We start from the raw sequence: 20,720 nt of genomic DNA on the forward strand, positions 1-20,720 counted from the left end.
CAGTATGAAGGAGGAACCCTATACTGTTTTGGTGGAACTGATAATAACCATAGATATGAAGTTGCCATACTTGTGTCATAAATGACAGCGAAATCAGTTCTCAATTTTATTCAACTTGATGTTCACGTAATGTTATTAAGGTTACAAATGTCACATCGAGCTATGAAAATTATTCAGGTTCATGCACCAATAGAAGATAAAGATGTGAAGAGGTAGAATCTTTCTGTGACACAATGAAACACACAAAAAGGTGATAAAACACTGGTCATAGGCGTTTTTAACTCAAAAATTGGCTCTGGTGCAGAAGGTAATGCTGTTGCTATGATCTTGGAGAACGAAACACAAGAGGAGACAGATTGGTGCAGGTTTGTACAGAACATGAATTTTTTGTTTCTAATACATTTTTCAAACTTCATGCTAGGAGGCTACACACATTGATGTCACCTCCTGGTAGTGAAGAGACAGGGTGTATACGACCCGGGACAACTGGGAGATCCGGGAAAAACCCGGGAATTTTTTCATCCGGGAGAAAACCAGGAAAAACCCGGGAATTGTTTAGAATTCCGGGAATTTTTCATTGTTTTGGTTTTCAGTTAATTTTTGTGATTTTGACTGGTAAGAACCAATACTCTAACAGAGGATATTACTGTATTCCGCTACTGCAGAACAGAATAATACTGCAGCAACAAAACATGAACGAGAGGGGGGGGGGGGGACTTAAGTTGCAAAGGAAATGGGCCATATACAACAACAAAACAGTGCTCATACAAGCATCTGCCAACAGCAATGTGTGTCAAAGGCTTTACGAAGACTATGCAATGCTTTATAACAATTGCCTCCGATGAGTGTGACGTGACAATTGTTTAAATTAGATTTGTTTGAGCTGTTGTGAGCAGGCTCTTGAGCATTCGCAGTTGAGTCGCGCATGAGTAATACGTTCTTCCGCTTCTGGTTACAGAATTGTGGTTGGGCGCCACTACTTAATATTGCCCCGGTTCGGAAATACAGTAAATCTGGGGCTGATGCACAGAGCAGTCTGAGTTGAGGTGGCGAGTCTCCACGTGACCTGTGTTTACATTCAGTGATTTTGTTGTTTTCTCTTTGTGTATTGCTCTCACGTTAAATGATAACAAAACTGATTTTTGTGGCTGACAGCTATCAAATGAATTAAAATACGTTCGCATAATTACGGAAGCCTAAAATATGTCATTAGTTTAAGATTTTATCTCCACCTTTCTGACAGTCAAGCATTAATCGCCTTACAGAACAATGAAGTTATTTTTGCCGGTTTGCTAGAGAATTGGCCGATAATTAATCTTTTCTGCTGAGGCAGTCAATTTATTTGAAACGAAGTGTTTAATTTCACACTATTGACTAGTTTCAACTGTTCACTGCATTTCAAGTGCATGTATGGCATTATGCCATAATAAAAAGCCAAACATTAGATAATACAGTACTGATGCTCCAAGAAAATTTACATACGAATGTGCATTTTAAGCCAAATTATGCGTTTTAGTATGGTTCATGAAATTCCGACACTCTTGAAGTATCGTCTGATGTCTTGTTTCTTTTATGACATATGTAAGATCTTTTAATGTTTTACACGTACGAACATATGGACTTCCTGCATCATCATAGCTGCACTTGGTGACGCCTGTTATGTGGCGCTCTCTTGCAACTGCTGAAACGAACCTATTCCTAACAGGTTGCGGGAAAATATTGCGAACGGTGGTTTGAAAAGCGTTACATTCAAAGCAGATTTCCTTTTATGCAAGATGAACTATATGCGAGAATGTACAATGAATTTCTTAACTCACAAAGTGTTTGACTCTCATTTAAAAATCAACTCTTTGAGGACGACCATTTAGAAGAATTTCGAGCCCAGAAGATCAGACATTTACGTCGTTACATTTGTGTGATGTATCTTATAGTGTAACGTGCGCAAAAAAGATCAACATTATATGTGGAAGTTTAGCGTCTCTTCCAGCTTATTAATCTTAGAGATATTAATTTAAACCATTAACTTTACTTATTTGTGTGCTCGCGCTACTGAAGAGTGATCTTGCTATTGGCTTACTATATCACGTGTCCTATGCTGCCATCAGCTGGCGAGATCACGTGACATGAGCTCTGACTGTCTTACAAAAGCGCATCACAATCTTGATTTCAATGTTCCGGAAAGTAACATGGGGTGTTTTGTGTAGTTCAAATTTGTACCTTCGTAATACGAAAATATGCAGCGTACGTGTTGCTGCACATTGAAGGTCTTTCAAAACATGTTTTTCCCCTCTAAGCTTCGTTTTCTAAAGAGCCGGGAAATTCTACTCCGGTATATAAAACCATAAATGTTCAAAGGACTGATGAGTATTACTGTGCCGAGGAAGAGTTATACTGTCACTTAACATGGAAAAAGTGCATTTTCACCCGGGAGAAAGTGTATTTTTAACCAGGAAATCCAGGAAAAATGCGGGAATTATTTTTTCCTTGTTCATGTATACACCCTGAGAGAAGACCGTACGTCAGAAATCAGATTGATTTTATTCTGCCTAAACAGGAGCTAAGAAAATATGTGAAATCCATTAAAACCTGTTCTGGTGCTGATATCAATAGCAATCACAATCCAGTAGTAATGGACTTTAAAATGCAACACATCAGAAATGCTATAAGAGGCATTAAGATATCAGTGTACATAGGCACAAGAAAATTAGCAATTTCAAAAGTGAGAACTTATGTTTGATGCTGCTCTGGATGAAAAAGTGAAATCAATAGAAGAGACTCAGCCTATAGAAGTAGAATCCACTTTGAACTCTATAAAAGATAGCATAACTTAAGTTCAGGAAAGTTGCATTGGGTTCAACACCACCAACAAAAGCCACCAAAAGCCACAACTGGATAACTGATGAAATTCTGGAGTTTATGAATGAAAGAAGACTGTGTAAAACAAAGGACCCCATAAAAGACAAAAACCTATGCACTGACATACTTAGACAGAAGTGAGCAAATCATGGATGTCTAACAAATGTAAAGAATTTGAGACATTTCAAGAGAGACATGATTACTTTAACCCTTTCTGGGGCAAAATATAAAAAAAAAATTAATTTTTAATTTTTCCTTGTTTTTATTGTATTAATTTTCATACAGTGAGACAGAAAAATGTAAAAATTAAATGAAATATACATAAACTGAACACATACAGGGTGGTTTCAAATGGAGCCACTGCCCGCTAAATGTCATCACTTTTGATGATACAGTACAAAGCAATTCCTTTCTGCAGAGAAGCATAAGGCTACCTGGCAGTGACTACATGTCCATCTGATTCTGTGGGGTCCTTTCTTTGTGCTGCAGTGCACACAGTGCCTTGAGGTTCCATGTTTTGGCAGATGTTTTGCTTCCGATATACGTTTCTCATGGGCAACAACAGTTTTGAATTTTTTTGCAGATGGTTCTGACGGTGTACTGGGGTGGCCAGGACTATCTTTGAAGACATTACAGCCTACCAGGCCTGTGGCAACACATCTTCAAAAATCCTTTAGCACTTGCTTCGCTGTTGGATTACATAATCGGAACAGAATAAATGCATTTCCAATAGAAATATCAACTATATACCAAAATAATCTTAGCCACCACCTTCGTGATTTCCTGTCTGTTGCATAAAAACTGTTCATCATATCTGCCTTATCGGCACATCCCATATTTGCACTATATGATTTCACTATTTTTGGGCATGGTACCTTTGTGATTTTTCCATCCTTTTCTTTACAGCTGACTTCTTCAACACATTCAGGTGAAACAATTGTAGACAGCAACATGACTACATGTTCGTCTTTCCATTTGATGCAGGCAATGCCATCAGAACGAACTGACGAGTCAAACTCTCCTCTTTGCAACTTTTTGTCTGTTTTTAGCATAGGAAGTCCTTTTCTGTGTGATCTAATTGTTCCACAGGCAAAAAGTCCGTCATCTTTTAGCTTCTGTAAAAGTGGGACACTGGTAAAAAAATTGTCAAAGTATATGTGGTATCCCTTTCCTTCCAAGCATTTACACATATCTCTCACAATTCTCTCTCCTAAGGATTTTTCCACTATGCCTTCAACTTTTCCCGTATATACCTGTAAATCTCAAATATATCCAAGCTTATCAGCTCTGACCCAGATTTCGTATCCCCTCTTGATTGGCTTTTGGAGCATATATTGTTTGAATGCGATTCGTCCTTTGAACTTCACCATGCATTCATCTATAGCTTTCTCCTTTGTAGGTGCATAGAATTCTTTGAAGTTTATCAGTATCTGATTGATTAGTAGACGGATTTTATATACTTTGTCATAATTTCTGCTCTCCCTTGAAGGCATAACAGCATTGTCATTGATGTGAATATGTGTCAAAATCCAGCTGAACCTTTTTACCGACATTAGTGAGAAAATGTACTCATCTCGAAGTTCCTTATGGGATGAACAGCAATCACGATAATAACAAGGTTTCTTGATTCCCATTAGAATGTTAATAGCTAAAAATACTTTAAGTTCTGCTTTAGAAAGAGGCCTGAAATTGCCACCTTTCTGTGTTGCGTACAGGTTAGACCGGAAAACTGTGTGTTCTAACATAGTGTCACAAAACAGACACAAAAAAAATCTACTGGTTGCATACCTTCACTGTCATTTTTAAGTTTTCCTCGTACACCAGCTTCCTCTGAAAAATTGGCGGCAAAGTTCATTGCACTGACATCCTTTCTCCATGAAAAATTTGCAATGGAAGACAGTGGCAAATTGTCATTAGTGCTGAAACTATCATCACTGTCATTGTCAAAATGGTCCTCACTCTCACTTTCCGAAATAATTTGAGATAAAACGGGTGTTTTCATTCGCAAATCCAGATCACTGTCTTCAGCTAGCACATCACTTTCACTGTCACTTCTGGTGTCAATCTGTGAGTCGGGATCTGAAAGAATATCTGCGAAAAGGCACTCCAGAATTTCCTCATCCTTGAGTCTGTGAGAATACATCACATGAAAGTGGAAAAAAAAAAAAAAAAAAATTCGTCACACCTACTAATGCTGCCTTTACAGGAGCAGTGGTTTCAAATGGAACCACCACAACATTCACGGAAATAAATGCATTATTTTGGTTATTACTGCAGTACATATAGTATTAATGTAAACAGAACAGTATTCTGCATTGAATACATGCATAAAAGTTACATAATACAGAAGAATACAGTCACAATTTCAGAACAAAGACATTCGCGCACAGCGTACAAAAATGGCTATCCAACTCGCCTCACTACTTGCTAATATTTACAGATTTTGAAGCAGTTCCAGTGACAGCCGCTAGAGGGCAGCACCAACTAGGCTGCTGAATGGTGTCCCCAAATGTAGCCACTGCCCTTTTGCCACAAAATGAGAAAATTGTAGGTGGTTTCAAACGGAACCATTTCCCCTGAAAGGGTTAACTTATATAAGAAGGTGAAATAGTTGGGTGACCCTCAAAGGAAGCAAGATGGACAAATACCGAGGAATCCAAATAATGAAATTACCATAGGAGTTGAAGGAAAACTCAAAAGATGGAGGGAATATATTGAAGTCCTTTCCAGAAACAATACAGGTGATCCTCCTCCACCTGATGCAAGAATCAATTAAGTCAGTCATAAAATCACAGAGTGACATTGTACATACTATTAAACTGGAGAAATATGGTAAAGCTAGCAGTTCATATGGAGGTTATACTGAAGTTATTGAAGTTTACTGAAGTTATTGAAGTTTTAGCTGAAGAGAAGTCGATTGGCGTCAGCCTCCTAACACTTTTTTCAATGTTATCAATGCATCAGGAAAGATATCTTGTAACTGGCTGAGATAAACTTTTATACCACTGTCAAAGCATACTAACTCCTCACAGTGTGATGATTGTTGTATGATTAGTTTGATGTCTTCATGAAGATGATGATGATGATGATGATGATGATGATGTCTTATGTACTCAAAATATTTCTGCAAATCACACACACACACAGATTTAAAAGAAATGTGAATCCTAAATGTACATGATCCACTTTGGCTTTTGAAATGGGTTTGGAAGTTGTGAAGCACTCTCTGACACCTACTAGTGCAGAAGCGCAGAGATATGAATGTCAGTATGTAAGCTTATTTCTTCTTCTTCCATTGGCACTACATCCCAGGATGGGACTTGGCCTCCTCAATAATTTTCTGCCATTCCTCTCTGGATTTCGCCGTGGACCTCCAGTTATGGTAATCGAATCTGGCAGTGTCTTCTCCAACCTCGTCGCTCCATCTCAGCCTAGGTTGTCCTCTTGCTCTTCTTCCTCCAGGTTCACTGCAGCAAGCTTTCCTTGCAAGATTTGTCTCATTGAGTCGCATCACATGTCCAGCCCATCTCAGTCTACACAGCTTTATGAACTTTACCACATCAACCTCCTTATAGCAGTCATAAAGTTTGTCATTTCTTTGCCTTCTCCAGGTCCCATTTTCATATACAGGTCCAAAAATCCTCCTCAATATACTTCTTTCATGTGATTTCAGTTTGTTTTCACCCTGCTTCATAATTGTCCACATTTATGAGGAATACGTAAGTACTGGGCGTATCAGCATTTTTTGAAGTCTGCACTTAGTCCCTCATGATAAAAGCTTAGATTTAAAATGTTGCAATATTCCAAAGTAACATCAGTTAGAAGCAATTATGCAAGCCATAATTTCAGTAAATTTGCTTCTATCTTTAAGCCCCGATAAGTGAAACATTCCACTCGCTCAAATGTCATTCCATCAAGGGTTATTGTGGGCTGTAAGGGTTGGTTAGTGCCATTATACATATACTTCATCTTTCCTTCATTAATTCTCAGGCCCATCTTCTCCACACTCATTTTTAGAGCTGAAAATGCACTTTGTAGATCTCTAAGTGTTCTGCTCATTAGATCCAAGTCATCTACATATCCCAGCAATTGTACCAACTTAAAAGTAGATAGTTCCTCTTGTCTGAATACCCGATTCGCGAACCAATTTTTCAAGCACCAGGTTCAAAAGTAGGTAGGAAAGCCCATCTCCTTGCCTTAGCCCAGTTTGAGTGGGAAACTGAGGTGATAGCCTTGACTGCACTCAATTGGTATACTGGGGATACTTTAGGGTGATCTCTATTAAACTCACCAATTTTCCAGGCACTCGAAATTCCTGGATTGCCTCATAAAGTTATTCCCGGATTGCCTCATAAAGTTTGGCCTGGTTTATTGTGTCATATGCAGATTTAAAGTCAATGAAAAGATGGTACACACCAACATTGAATTCAATGATCTTTTCTACTATTTGTCAGAGAGTAAATATCTGGTTTACAGTTGACTTTCCTGGTCTGAACCCACATTGATAGCTTCCGGTAATATCTTCTGCTATAGGTGAAAGTCTACTAAGCAGGATATTTGATAGTACTATATATATAATATTTAAAAGTGCTATGCCTCTGGAGTTGCTGCATTCAAATAGATCTCCTTTCTTATGCACCAGACACACTATCCCTACATTCCATTCTTCTGGTAACTGTTCCTTTTCCCAGATTTGTTGAAACGCGTGTTTCACTGACTGTAATAAAGCTTTTGACTGACTGAGACATAAAATGATGGTGGAAATTTTGAGGCCAATTGGTATGTACCAAAACAATTTATGCATCATCAGCATGCAGTATTGGAATCAGACTGCAGATGTAAAAACTGCCCAAGGAATATCAGAAGTGTCTACAATTAGTAAAAGCATTCATCAGGGCTGTATGCTATCACTTCTCTTGTTTAACATTTACTCTGAAGCAGTTTTCAGGGAAGTGTTGATGGAAGAAAGCAGTGGGATCATTAAAAATGGTAAGATACTTAACAATATTAGGTATGCAGATGACACTGTTGTCACATCAAATGATCTGTCTGCACCCCAACGCATGAAAGACAAAAAAAAAAAATGTTCAAATGTGTGTGAAATCTTATGGGACATAACTGCTATGGTCATCAGTCCCTAAGCTTACACACTACTTAAACTAAATTATCCTAAGGACAAACACACACACCCATGCCCAAGGGAGGACTCGGGATCAGCCGCACAGTTCATGACTGCAGCGCCTTAGACCACTCGGCTAATCCCTCGCGGCCATGAAAGACAATTTAGCCCAGTGCAGTGAAGAGTTTCGCCTCTTTGTCAACACCTCAAAGAGCAAAGTTGTAGTCTTATCTAAGAAGAATCCAAACTACAGTGTCAATAAAGGGAAATAAGATTGAACAAGTATCCTCCTCAATGTACTTGGGCACTGTGATGGATGGGAAGTGTCACTACAAGAAAAAGATCAGTTCTGGAATAGAACAGGCCAGGAGACAATTTATTAGCATGAAAAAACTTTTTATAAGTTTGGGCCTTAGTCTGAAACTGAGAATATGAGTGATTCATTGCTACATGTTCTCCATTTTTCTCTGTGGATGTAAAAGTTTGACACTTAATGATATCTAGAGGAAAGAATTGATGCTTTGGAAATGTATCTTTATCACCATCTCCTATGTAATGTGCTGAAAATTTCAAATGAAGGAATCCTTCATTAGATGAAAAAGCAAAAGGAACTATTGCCCACTATGAAAAAAAGGAAACCTCAGTACCAGGGACACATTATAAGAGGCAAAAGATACCAATTATTATAACTCATCATTGAAGGGAAAATACCTGTTGGAAGACAAAGGAACTTCTGGCTGAAAGACATTCGGAGAACTTCTCTAAGTGGCTCTTAAGCAGGTCAGCATATGAGAGACATTATGAATAATAGTAAAAAACACTCAAAACACTGTAATCATTTAGAGTACTATGAAAATGATAAATCAAAAAGTTAATTTCTACCATTTCATAAAATTTCATGCAGTGATTTGTATTCATGGGAGATAAATCTGAAGATGAATCTATACCGATGTGAAGCCAGTAGTCACAAATAAAGCACCTTCATACAACTATGCAGCTTCTGGACACTTGACTTTTTTAATTGTTATAATTTTTGTGATAATTTAAATGGTTATTCATTGCTGAGTGTTTTTTATTGTTCACCACAAAGATTAGTTGGTTATGTGTGATGAAGGAACTATGGGTTTTGGTTTAGCAGGATGTTGGGAGACATAATGTTGGACTGCTTCAAAGTCAAGGGCATGGGGCATCTGGTGTAATGATATGATGTCCACTAAGGGTTGGAGGTACTGGTCAACTATGGCAGATATACTTTCCATGAGAGTATAATAACCAGTTACAATGGAGCTGCTGTGCTGTTAGGTTTGTGATTTTAGGAAGAATATAGTGGGTGGGTATGCAGTGGTTGGTTGGGCTGGAGGAGGAAATAAATTCACAGGAGCGATTCTGGTTTGGGCCAAGGAATTTGAGAAGGGATTGGAGGTTATGATGGGCTTTTAGAATCTGATCACTATGGCAGGGCTTGTACATGGATTCATCAGACAGTTGGCAGAGTCTTCTGCCAGGCAGTCACTGAGATTCATCACTACAATGGTGGAGCCATTTCTGTAGGGAGGATGATCAAATCATGATCTGTTTTAAAATTACAGGTGGCTACTTTTCCTCTGTAGGGGTGTTTGTGTTCTTGGGAAGAGACCTTGGAAAAGAAAATGAAGTAAGGTTGGAGGTGTGCTATCCTGCTCCCCCACCGCTCCACACACACCCGTCACCTCCTCATCCCAGACACACATCTTATGCCATGATGTACCATGTGTGACTTCCTCAGCCTGTAACAGGGTGAGCTCAGCAGTGACATTGCTGTCTCATTCTTGTATTAACTCTTTCTCCTATAGCAGTCACCATTCCCTCCATTCCTCTCTCCTCCCACTTTTCTTATACCTGTCATCCTTCCCACCTGACATATTCCATCATCCAGTTTTCTGTCATAAAAATTATGCTGAAGAATTGCTTCAAACAATCGGTAATAACTGAGACAGTATGTTTACCAGTGAAACTCCTAAACTCCATCCAAACAGTCTAGGAAGGTCCAACATTATTGAATGACCATCGTGTCATTCTCAGCTGATAGGTGTTACTGGATGCGAATATGGAGGGTCATGTTGTCAGCACGCCACTCTCCTGGCTATTGCCAGATTTTGTGGCCAGAGCTACTATTTCTCAGTCAAGTAGCTCCTCAATTGGCCTCACAAGGGCCGAGTACACCTCGCTTGCCAACAGCACTTGGCAGACCCAGACAGCCATGATCCAAGTGTTAGCAGAGTTGAACAGCGCTCAACTTTGGTGATCTGACAGGAACTGGTATTATCACTGTGGCAAGCCCATGGACATGTTTACCGATACTGTACACTATACTGTTCAGGACCATATTTATATTGTTGTTTGCAAAAAAAAACTTTCTTGGATGTTGTAGTGTCATATCTTAAGGGCAACTTGCAGTCCTTGTAGCATAACAGATCCTGAAATTAAAACAATGACAATTTAAAGTTAACTGTTTAGTGTCCAGAAAAACATTGCACCAACTAGAATGCTGTCCTACTGAGACAGCTATTTTTGGGCAAGGGACGAACTAGCTGTTGTTTGTAAGCAGCTGAAAATTGCTGTGACAGCTGTCAAGTGACTCAAAGCTTCTTCTAATGGCTAAATTTGGTGAAATGCAAAGAGTTATGTACAAGAGATACTAGAGTCTCTCAAGTACTATCCTCTCTGATGGACGCTGTCTCCTCTGTAGAAGTACACTGATGGATACTGTCTCCTCTGTAGAAGTACAGGATCTATCACCACGTATCCTCGTATCTATGAATGGTATGTCAGGGGTAGACCTAGGAGCCATGTACAGTGGAGGTAGAGAGAAGATAGAATTAGGGGTATTACACCCAACTCCTAACCAACAAGTTTGAGGTGCTGTCGTCCACTCAGGCTGAAACTGAGCCAGAGAGAGACACTTCACCTACTGGGAAGCCTGCTGTGACCCACGTCAGGGAGAAGCAAGTGCCAAAGGACACGAGTCTGTTAATTGTTGATGGTTCTAATGTACAGGAATAATGATACCATTTAGGAAAATGGCAGCAAGGGATGAGAAGGATCTTCTGGTACACTCAGTGTGTATGCCTGGAGGCCTCATTTGACATACTGAAGAAGCTGCTCTGGCAGCCATTGAGGGAACAGGATGTAACCAACTACATATTGTGGTGCGTGTTGGAACAGACCATGTCTGTCATCCAGGATGTGAGGTTACAGTTTTATCATTCCAATGACTGACAAAAATGGTTGAAGAGACCAGCCTTGTTAACGGTGATCCAGTGAAGTTCACAATTTGTAACATTGTCCCCATAAGTGATTTGGACCCTTCATGATTTCCTGGACATACAGCGTAGAGTTGAGAATTGTAACACCCCGTAAATCTGTCAGAGGTGCTGGACACATCAGTGACTGCTACCCAGGTAGCCGACTGTGTATGGAGTAAACGCAAAGGTTTTTTTAACTTAGGCAATCTCCATCCATTTCAGATAATGACAGATATAGGAGACCTCAAAATATTAGTGCAAGGTTCAAAGGAATTGCTCCCAGAGAGGAAATTAATGAAATCCTAGTTGATCCACTGTCAAAGCATTCACAACAAAGTCACAGAGTTTGTAGGAGAACTCATGTATAATAGCCTGCTAGGTGCAGAAAGTTGAGTAAAATCCAAATTTGGTAGCAGTGAGATGTTTGGAGTAACGTGAATGTACGTTGAGTCACTATTATTGACTAATGGGAAATGAAGATGGTGTATATGTTGTAGTAGACAAGAAGCTCAAATACATCGAGATATAAATTTAAGCTGCATGCTGGTTTGTGTAGGGAAGACACATTATCAAAGGTGAGCATAAACTTGTGATCAGGTCTTTCTACCAACCACCAAGTAACTGATAACTTAAGAGAAAGCCTCTTTCGCAATTACACTGCCATCAATGGAGGACACTTTAATTATTCAACAATCTAATGGATGTAGTAGCTTTGTTTCGAGGAGACTTTAATCTTCCAACAGTTGAATGGGATGGTTACAGTTTTGTAAGTGTTGGCTGTAGCAAGACATCTTGTAAAAGATTACTAAATGCTTTCTCTTAAAACCACCTACAGCAGATAGTCCAGGACTTCATTCATAGTAGAAATACAGTGGACCCAGTGGCAACAAATAGGTCTGACCTCTTGGAGGTTGTCCATATTGAAATTTGCATGTTCAGTAAACCAGATGAAGAGGCAGTACTGTCAAATATCCATTGGGGCAGGAGTGTATAGAAAAACAATAATAATCTACATCTATAATCTGCAAATCACAGTGAAGTTGACCAAGCAGTAGATATATATTTAACTAGCAAAACATTTGATGATAGGAGAAACCATCGATTATATACTGCCATTGTAAAATAACTCCTAAAGAAATAGTAATATCTGCATAATACATGTAAAACAAAGCATGGGCTGTAGAGGTTGTGCACGAAACACATTTGGTTGTCATTATATGTATGAAGCCCTCAATGACTATCATAGCAGAATCTTTTGAAATATCTCTCACAAAATTAAAAAGAAAAAATCTACTGGCACCAAAGTTAGTGCCTAAGAGTCCAGACACTCATGGATGACATTGGTAATGAAACTGAAGGTGACAAAGCAAAAGCAGAAATGCAAAGATTAATAAAACAGATGTTGGTTTCAGTGGAGTTCAGAAACAACTAAAATAGTTACAACTGATTACAGCTCCAGGCCCTAATGGGATCTTGGTCAAATTCATGTAGAATTTGCAGTTGGGTTAGCTCTCATTTTAATCATAATTTACTGTAAATCCCTCAAACAAAAAACTGCCCCCATTAATTGAAAAAACAGTACAAGTCACACATGTCTACAAGAAGGGTAACACAAGTGATCCACAAACCTGCTACTCAATCTCAATGACTCTTGCAGAATCCTAGAACACATTCTGATCTAAAACACAATTGGGTATGTTGAACAGAATTATCTTCTCCATGCAATGTAGCATGGATTCCAGAAACAGCTGTTATGCAAAACCCAACATGCGCTTTTCTCACATGGTATTTTGAAAGCCATGGATAAAGTCACCTGGGTGGATGTGGTATTTCTTAAGTTTAAAAAAACATTTGACTCAGTACTACATCAATGTTTATTAACAGAACTATGGTAACATGGGGTATCAAATGAAATTTGAGACAGGACTGTGCAGTTCGTGTAGAGAGTTTGCAGCATGTTATCTCATTTGAAGAATTGACAGATGTAGAAGTAATTTAAGAAGTGCCCAAGGGAAGAGCGTTGTGTCCCTTTATGTTCATGTTGTACATAAATGATCTGGCAGACCATATTAATAGTAAACCCAGACTCTTTGCAGGTGATGCAGTTCTCTATAATAAAGCACTACTTGAAAAATTCTGCACAAATATCCAGTTAGCTTTCAAAGTGGTACAACAATTGGCACCTTGTTTTAATTGTTTAGAAATGTAAAATTCTGGATTTCACAAAACAAAAGTTGTATCCTAGGACCACAGCGAGTCAATTAGAGTTAGTCAACTCATACAAGTACCTGGGTGTAACAATTTGTAGAGATATGAAGTGGAATGATCATGTAGTCTCAGTTATAGGTAAAGCAGGTGGTAGACATTGGTTCATTGATAGAATACTAGGAAAATGCAATAAGTTTACAGGGGAGATTCCATACAAAACACTTGTGTGACCCGTCCTAGAATATTGGTGTGTGGGACCTATAACAAAGAAGGGCAATACAAATGGTTACAGAGTTGTGTGTCTCATGTTAAGAGACACAAGAATATTAAAATAACTGAACTGGCAGAGGCTTTTGAAGATAGGTGCAAATTACCCTGTTAAAGTCTACTGAGAAATTTTCTAGAACCAGATTTAAGTGATAACTTTAGATATGTGCTACAACCCCATAAGTATTGCTGTCCTAGGGATCACAAAGACAAAATTAGGCAAATTACAGTTGCACAGAAGCATTTAAACAATGATTCAATTTGCACTTCGTATGTGAATGTAATGGGAATAAGCTCTAATAACTGGTACAATGGGACCTACCTTCTGCCATGTGCTTCTCATTGATTTGCAGAGTACAGTTGTAAATATAAATGCTCTATCCAGGACTGGAACAGATCTGAAAAAGTGGGAAGCCACTCATGTGTCTAGTGCTGTCATTGGGTGCACACTGCTGTTTGCATATTTCTCTGTACAGTATTGTCAAAGGGAAGTCACGATAATTTTCACCATCCAGGTAGTGCATGGCAATGCTGATTTGTTGCACCACCAATCCTGATTCTTTCCTGCCTGCCTTCTGGGCACTACTTGCTTGGTGCAATTGAAATCATGGATGTCAATGTGTATGGTCTTTGAGCAGCAGTATCACAGACCAATTAGCCAGTCTCAATAGGCCACAAACTAGCTGCTGACAGATTCTGACACATGATGGTAGATGCTGCTCCTTCTTACATTAGGCCTAAATATCTTCTTACAGACAACAAGTTTTTGTGGATAGTGCAGTGCAGTGCAACATGTCTGTTAATAATTATTCCATAGATCTTCAACATTAGATGACCTCTGTTTTCTCTCCTTCTTGTCAGGCTAATCCCATAAGAGTTAAATAGGATTTAAGTCAGGTGACTGATTTGGTGAAATCATATTCTTCCATTCCCCAAATTTCTCTCTTCTATTGACGTACCATCTGCATAGTTTAGACACATGTTTGGGATCATTGGCCTGCTGCTGAACAAACCCATGACCAGTAAGTCTCTTGCCATATAGAACTGCATTATTAATCAGTGTCCTGTGATATCCCTGCTTCTTCAATGTTACATTAATTCTCGCTAGATCACCAACTTTATCACCCACAAAATATCCTCATACTGTTACTGAACTTCCACCGTGCTTCACCATTGCCATCACAGTCATAAAACATTCTCAATGAAGTCGATGAACAAACATCCAACAGTGCCTTCCAGATATTTCAAACTAAGATTCATCTGTGAATAACACCTTGGACCATTGTTGCACACTGAAATCTATTCATATAAAAAAGGTTTTTTGTCAACTACATCTCCCTTTAAAGCTTTTTCATGAAAAGGCCGTTGTCCTGTTGAGAGAGAGATCGGAGATACTTGCATACTACTTACTTCCACATGAATTTCATGAATTTCGGGTGCAGTACAAGACATCTGATATATACTCTGTGCACAAATGATCTGATCTTCCATGTATGATGTAACTCAGGGTCTTCCAGATCATGAAACACTTGTGTTGGCACTAGTTTGCTTGATCTGCTGCAGTGTATACACCACACCAACTTTTGTTGCTATTGTCCGAGTAGAATAGCCTTCCTCATGCAGAGCCACAATTACAGCATGTTTTTCAAATCCAGTCTTCTGTTTCCATCCCATTAGGAGGTAATACAGTATGAACCTGATCCAATATACAAACACACTGGTGCACGCACACAATGTACTGTAAACAAATACAAATGATTGCTACATAGGAGGTGACATAAAATCAGCTATTCCAATGGAACTGTCTTACGTAACGGCACATCAGTGCTGTTCTGGTATTCATCAGTGCCATCCTAGGTGAACAGCCAGTCAAATACACAACAGAGGCACTTAGACTTTACATGTTTCATATTTGTCTTATTATCACGACAGGGATATGATAGAATATTCAAAATGAAATCCATGTTTTAAGCAAAAATCCATAGTTGTGACAAGTGATCAAAAACTTTTGACCAGTAGTCTACACATTGTAGATAGCTTAATTCCTGCCTACTTTGCTTTGTTGCACTGAAATGCTAATTATTTAAAAAGCCAGGCATGTAATACAGTTCATGCCAATTTGACATTTATTGCAAGCCAACATCATGGTTTTGCAATTTTAATGGCCATCAGATGCCACAGTGGACAACCTGTCTGATGTAGGACCTGAAATTTACAGTAAATTTTTGTCTTATTCTGCACTATAAAACTGTTGACTTTCATCTTTATTAGTAAAGGTTTCTAGCTATTGTAACGAGCAGATTCGTATTACATGAATTATTTTCTACACTAAAATTGAAAAGGAAGGAGATTATAGGAACAGATTTTTTATTATGTATCAATGACTATAATTATGTGTTTCACTAGATTCTGAGTCTGATTGGTTGCAGGTGGAAGGACTAGGAAAGGGTGGGAATGAACATAACCTGCAACATGGACAAGTTTCAGAACAACATTTGTTAACGTACAAAGACATTTAACCAAACAAAGATCAGAGTATGAAATTGAATAGAACAGTTAAAGATTCACCATTATTTAAATGTGAAAGTAATCCAGCTACATTAATACTTAAGTTACATTATGTGATCAAAAGTGCCCAGACACCACCAAAACATGCTTTTTCTTATTACGTGCATTGTGCTGCCACCTGCTGCCAGGTACTCCATATCAGTGACCTCAGTAGTCATTAAACGTTGTGACACAGCAGAAAGGGGTGCTCCACAGAACTCACGGGCTTTGAACATGGTCAAGTGACTGGGTGTCACTTGTATCATACATCTATATGCGAGATTTCCACACTCCTAAACATCCCTAGGGCCACTGTTTCCGATGTGTTAGTGAAGTGGAAACGTGAAGGGACATGTACAGCACTAAAGTGTACAGGCCGACTTCATCTGTTGACTGACAGAGACCGCCAACAGTTGAAGAGGGTCGTTATGTGTAATAGACAGACATCTATCCAGACCATCATACAGGAATTCCAAACTGCATCAGGATCCACTGCAAGTACTGTGACAGTTAGGAGGGAGGTGAGAAAACAGATTTTATGGTTGAGTGGCTGCTCATAAGCCACACATAATGCCGGTAAATGCCAAACAATGCCTAGCTTGGTGTAAGGAGTGTAAACATTGGAGGATTGAACAGTGGAAAAATGTTGTGTGGAGTGGCGAATCACAGAACACAATGTGGTGATCCAATGGCAGAGTGTGGATATGGCGAATGCCTGGTGAATGTCATCTGCCAGCGTGTGAAGTGCCAACAGTAAAATTTGGAGGCGGTGGTGTTATGGTGTGGTCGTGTTTTTCATGAAGAGGGCTTGCACCCCTTGTTGTTTTGCATGGTACTATCACAGCAAAGGCCTACATTGATGTTTTAAGCACCTTCTTGCTTCCCACTGTTGAACAGCAATTCCAGTATAGCGACTGCATCTTTCAACATGATTGAGCACCTGTCTATAATGCACAGCTTGTGGTGGATGGCGGATGGCGGAGGGGTTGCACATCAATAACATCCCTGTAATGGACTGGCCTGCACAGAGTCCTGACCTAAAGCCTATAGAACACCTTTGGGATGTTTTGGAATGCTGACTTCGTGCCAGGCCTCACCGACTGATGTCGACACCTCTCCTCAGTGCAGCGCTCCATGAAGAATGGGCTGCCATTCCCCAAGAAACCTTCCAGCACCTGATCAAACATGTGCCTGTGAGGGTGGAAACTCAAGGCTAAGAATGGGCCAAAACTGTATTGAATTCCAGCATGTCCGACGGAGGGTGCCATGGACTTGTAAGTCATTTTCAGCCAGGTCTCCAGATAAATCAGACTACCAAAAGATTCCAGATGCCAACTTAGCTAAGATCTGGCCAATTTAATTTCATCCAATCCTGTTTAAAACCTAATAAAAAGACAACTGATACAGAAGGTCCACCACCACTGGTCCGAACTCAGGGCAGTCAGCAGCTCAAATGGCTCAGAATTCCTGGCTCTCGCCTTGTGGAACACACATGGGAGACACATGTGACTATGCAGATATACAAAATAACTAACAAGTTGAAATAAGGGGGCAGAGATAAGGGCAGCCGTGTCAGGCAGCACCATAAGGCCCAAAGCAATTATATCGGGATACTGGCATGATAATTGCAAAATTTGCATACCAATTATAGAACCATTGAAAGATACTACAAAAATTGACAGCGATGCATTCAGAGTAATTTCTAATAAGAAAACTCTCAAACTGAAGCAACAAATTTAACAGGTTGGAAAACATCCACCCACTTGGTCACTGTAGATCGGAATAAGTTCAAATGCCAACCATTAGCCAAATTCAGATATTATGCCCTTGGCTCAGAACTGAAACAGATCCATTCAAATATTATGCCCTTGGCTCAGAACTGAAACAGATCCATTCAAATATTATGCCCTTGGCTCAGAACTGAAACAGATCACTGTGTCAGCACATGGGGCAGAACTCAGCTCGTGTGGGTAAATACTGCCAAAAGCTTAGCTAGAGAAGTTCGTGACTCACCAGTAAGTGGTTAGAAACAGCATGTGTGATAACACAGGCCTTTGCATTTAAATTTGGAGGCAGTATATGGGTGACAACCACAAAATCCTAAGTCAGGACGCTGAGCTGGAGCATGAACTGGGAGGCAACATGCCTCACTAAGTTAATTCACAGAGTAAAGACCAAAACGGAGGTTCTTACTGCAGCAGGAGGGAATCTAAGAACACCAAACACTGAGGCATGGCCACCACTCAGAAATGACACTTCCTCAGTTAAACTTAGTCTGAGAAACATGAGAGTTCCAAATGTGCTCACTGGGAACGTCTTGTGTGATGTCAGCTGAAGAAAAAATTCCTATAGTTCTGTGAAACAGGTGGTACAAAAAATGGCTTCCTCCCGCTTGCTCCCCTCAGTGTGTGCCCGCATCAGTCCACTGAGTTGCCTTCTACATGTCCTCCTCAGAAACAAGTCCAGTGTGTTCAGGAGACAAATCGGCAAAGAAGCATAGGATCTGGAACTGGGGCCTCACGTCCCACACACGTGCCAAAGTCAAAACTGATAGTTCTGGGTGCCTCAGCGCAACCTCTCTTGGCCACTGCTCACACCAGCCACCTGATACCAAGTCCATGCCTTGTTGATTCTCAAGCCACATGCCCTATGTCCCAAAGATAAGGCTATGAGATGTGGCGTGACCTGTCAATTTGCACAGCATCTCAGTCTCATTTCAATTGTTTGATTTGGCAGCATGATGCTACATCATCTCTGGAAGAATACATGAAATTGTTTTTAAAAGATCAATACCACATTATCTTCACAGCAAACCTACAGAGTTTCTCCACGAACATTTGAATAGGCGCCCCTCATAGTCATTAACTTCTTGAGAGGAGTGCTGCTTGATTTGCTTTAATGGAAGACACACTGGTAAATGTTCACTATTACATACATTCTGTACCAATATTGTGTGATAGCATGGTATTTTTCATAATTATTATGGTCACAAAAGGTATTGTCCAGAATATTGGATAGCTGAGGCCCAGCTCCAACACATCCAAATCTATGTAACTACTTTTCCTATAGTGTCATCAGTGTATTTATCAAAGCAAGACATGGTTGTCTCACTGGTATGTTAATCCAATACTAGTAAACACCAAAAATATCTGATTGTTCAGTTTCATTTTTGATAGACTACACTAGAAGCCAGTGCATTAACGAAGTCACTATTACCGGTACATTTCAGGTGCCATGAAATCTGTGCCTACGGTCACTGAATGCCCATTCCATTCACCTCAAATGCTTTTAGTAGGAATTACTTATCCAACGAAGTATTATGGGAGATCTCTTACCTAATAGTGAGTACTAATGTGCATTCAGGATAATTAACTCATGAAATCCTTGGAAGTCTGTAGGTAGCCATTTAATTTTTCCTGTAGTCTGTTTAAGTGCCAGGGAATATTTCTTGAAAATATTCATTTGGAGTGAGGTCTTGTACATAAGTAAAACATGAACAGTAAACAGTTCGAAGAAGAAGAAAATAAAGGTTTTTGAAATATTGTGCCACAGGAGAATGCTGAAGATTAGACAGGGGGCACAACTTCACTAAAGGAACAGATTGGTTGATAGAAAACATCCTGAGGTATCAAGAAATTGTCAGTTTGGCAATGGGGGGAAATGTGAGGATGTAAAAATTGTAAACTAAGACCAAGGCTTGAGAACAGTAAGCAGGTCTGAGTGGATATTGAGGTGGGTATGCAGAGATGAAGAGGTTTCCATAGGACAGACTAGCATGAAGAGCTGCATCAAACCATTCCTTGGGCCAGACACTGCAAAAACATCATCATCTGGAAGATTGTTAATAATTTTTATATTATGATAAAATTATTTTTATAGCTTGGTTTTGACCATGAAGAATGTCAGCTCAAAAGATGACCTACAATGTTCTATCCCAATTACATAGTTAGTGCCTTGCCAGAAAACTAAGGCCACAAGAGTAAAGTAAGCGATGCATGAAAGGGGTGCCAGTAGTGCAGGGAAGAAATAGCCATGAAGGAACTCTGTTTCTTCCCTAAACAATAGTTATCTTTATTCCCAACATTCCCTATCAGAATATAAATATAGAGGCAAATCTAATTATAAATTTATAATTATGTTAATTTGCAGGTGACAAGATGGTACAATCTGTTTGCAGTGCTGTGGTTTGCTCAGTTTTGCACTGGATGTCAGCATATGGTTATAGCTGGTGCTGTAGCAACATGGTTTTTTACACGGTAATTGTTTCTTCACTTACATATCGAGGTTAAGTGAAAATCATTTCTGATGAATTTGCTATTGGCATTGAATACATGCTTGTGAGAGATAATTTTAATTAATGTTATATAAATTTCAGGTTCTGATTGTGAAATGTAAGTTGCAAATAATTTTGAAAGATGTTTTCTTTCACGATAAATGTC

General features: G+C 39.4%; 1 protein-coding gene across 1 annotated transcript in view; it reads left to right on the forward strand.

Moving 5' to 3' along the window:
* LOC126251874 (choline transporter-like protein 1) overlaps positions 1-20,720 on the forward strand; it is a 502,309-nt gene that overhangs the window by 457,230 nt on the left and 24,359 nt on the right. The window contains exon 12 of the mRNA XM_049952563.1: positions 20,431-20,537. Within this exon, the coding sequence (XP_049808520.1) occupies positions 20,431-20,537 (107 nt within the window). The remainder of the gene's footprint in view (positions 1-20,430; positions 20,538-20,720) is intronic.

The sequence above is a fragment of the Schistocerca nitens genome, chromosome 4 (assembly GCF_023898315.1).
Source record: "Schistocerca nitens isolate TAMUIC-IGC-003100 chromosome 4, iqSchNite1.1, whole genome shotgun sequence".
NCBI lineage: Eukaryota > Metazoa > Arthropoda > Insecta > Orthoptera > Acrididae > Schistocerca > Schistocerca nitens.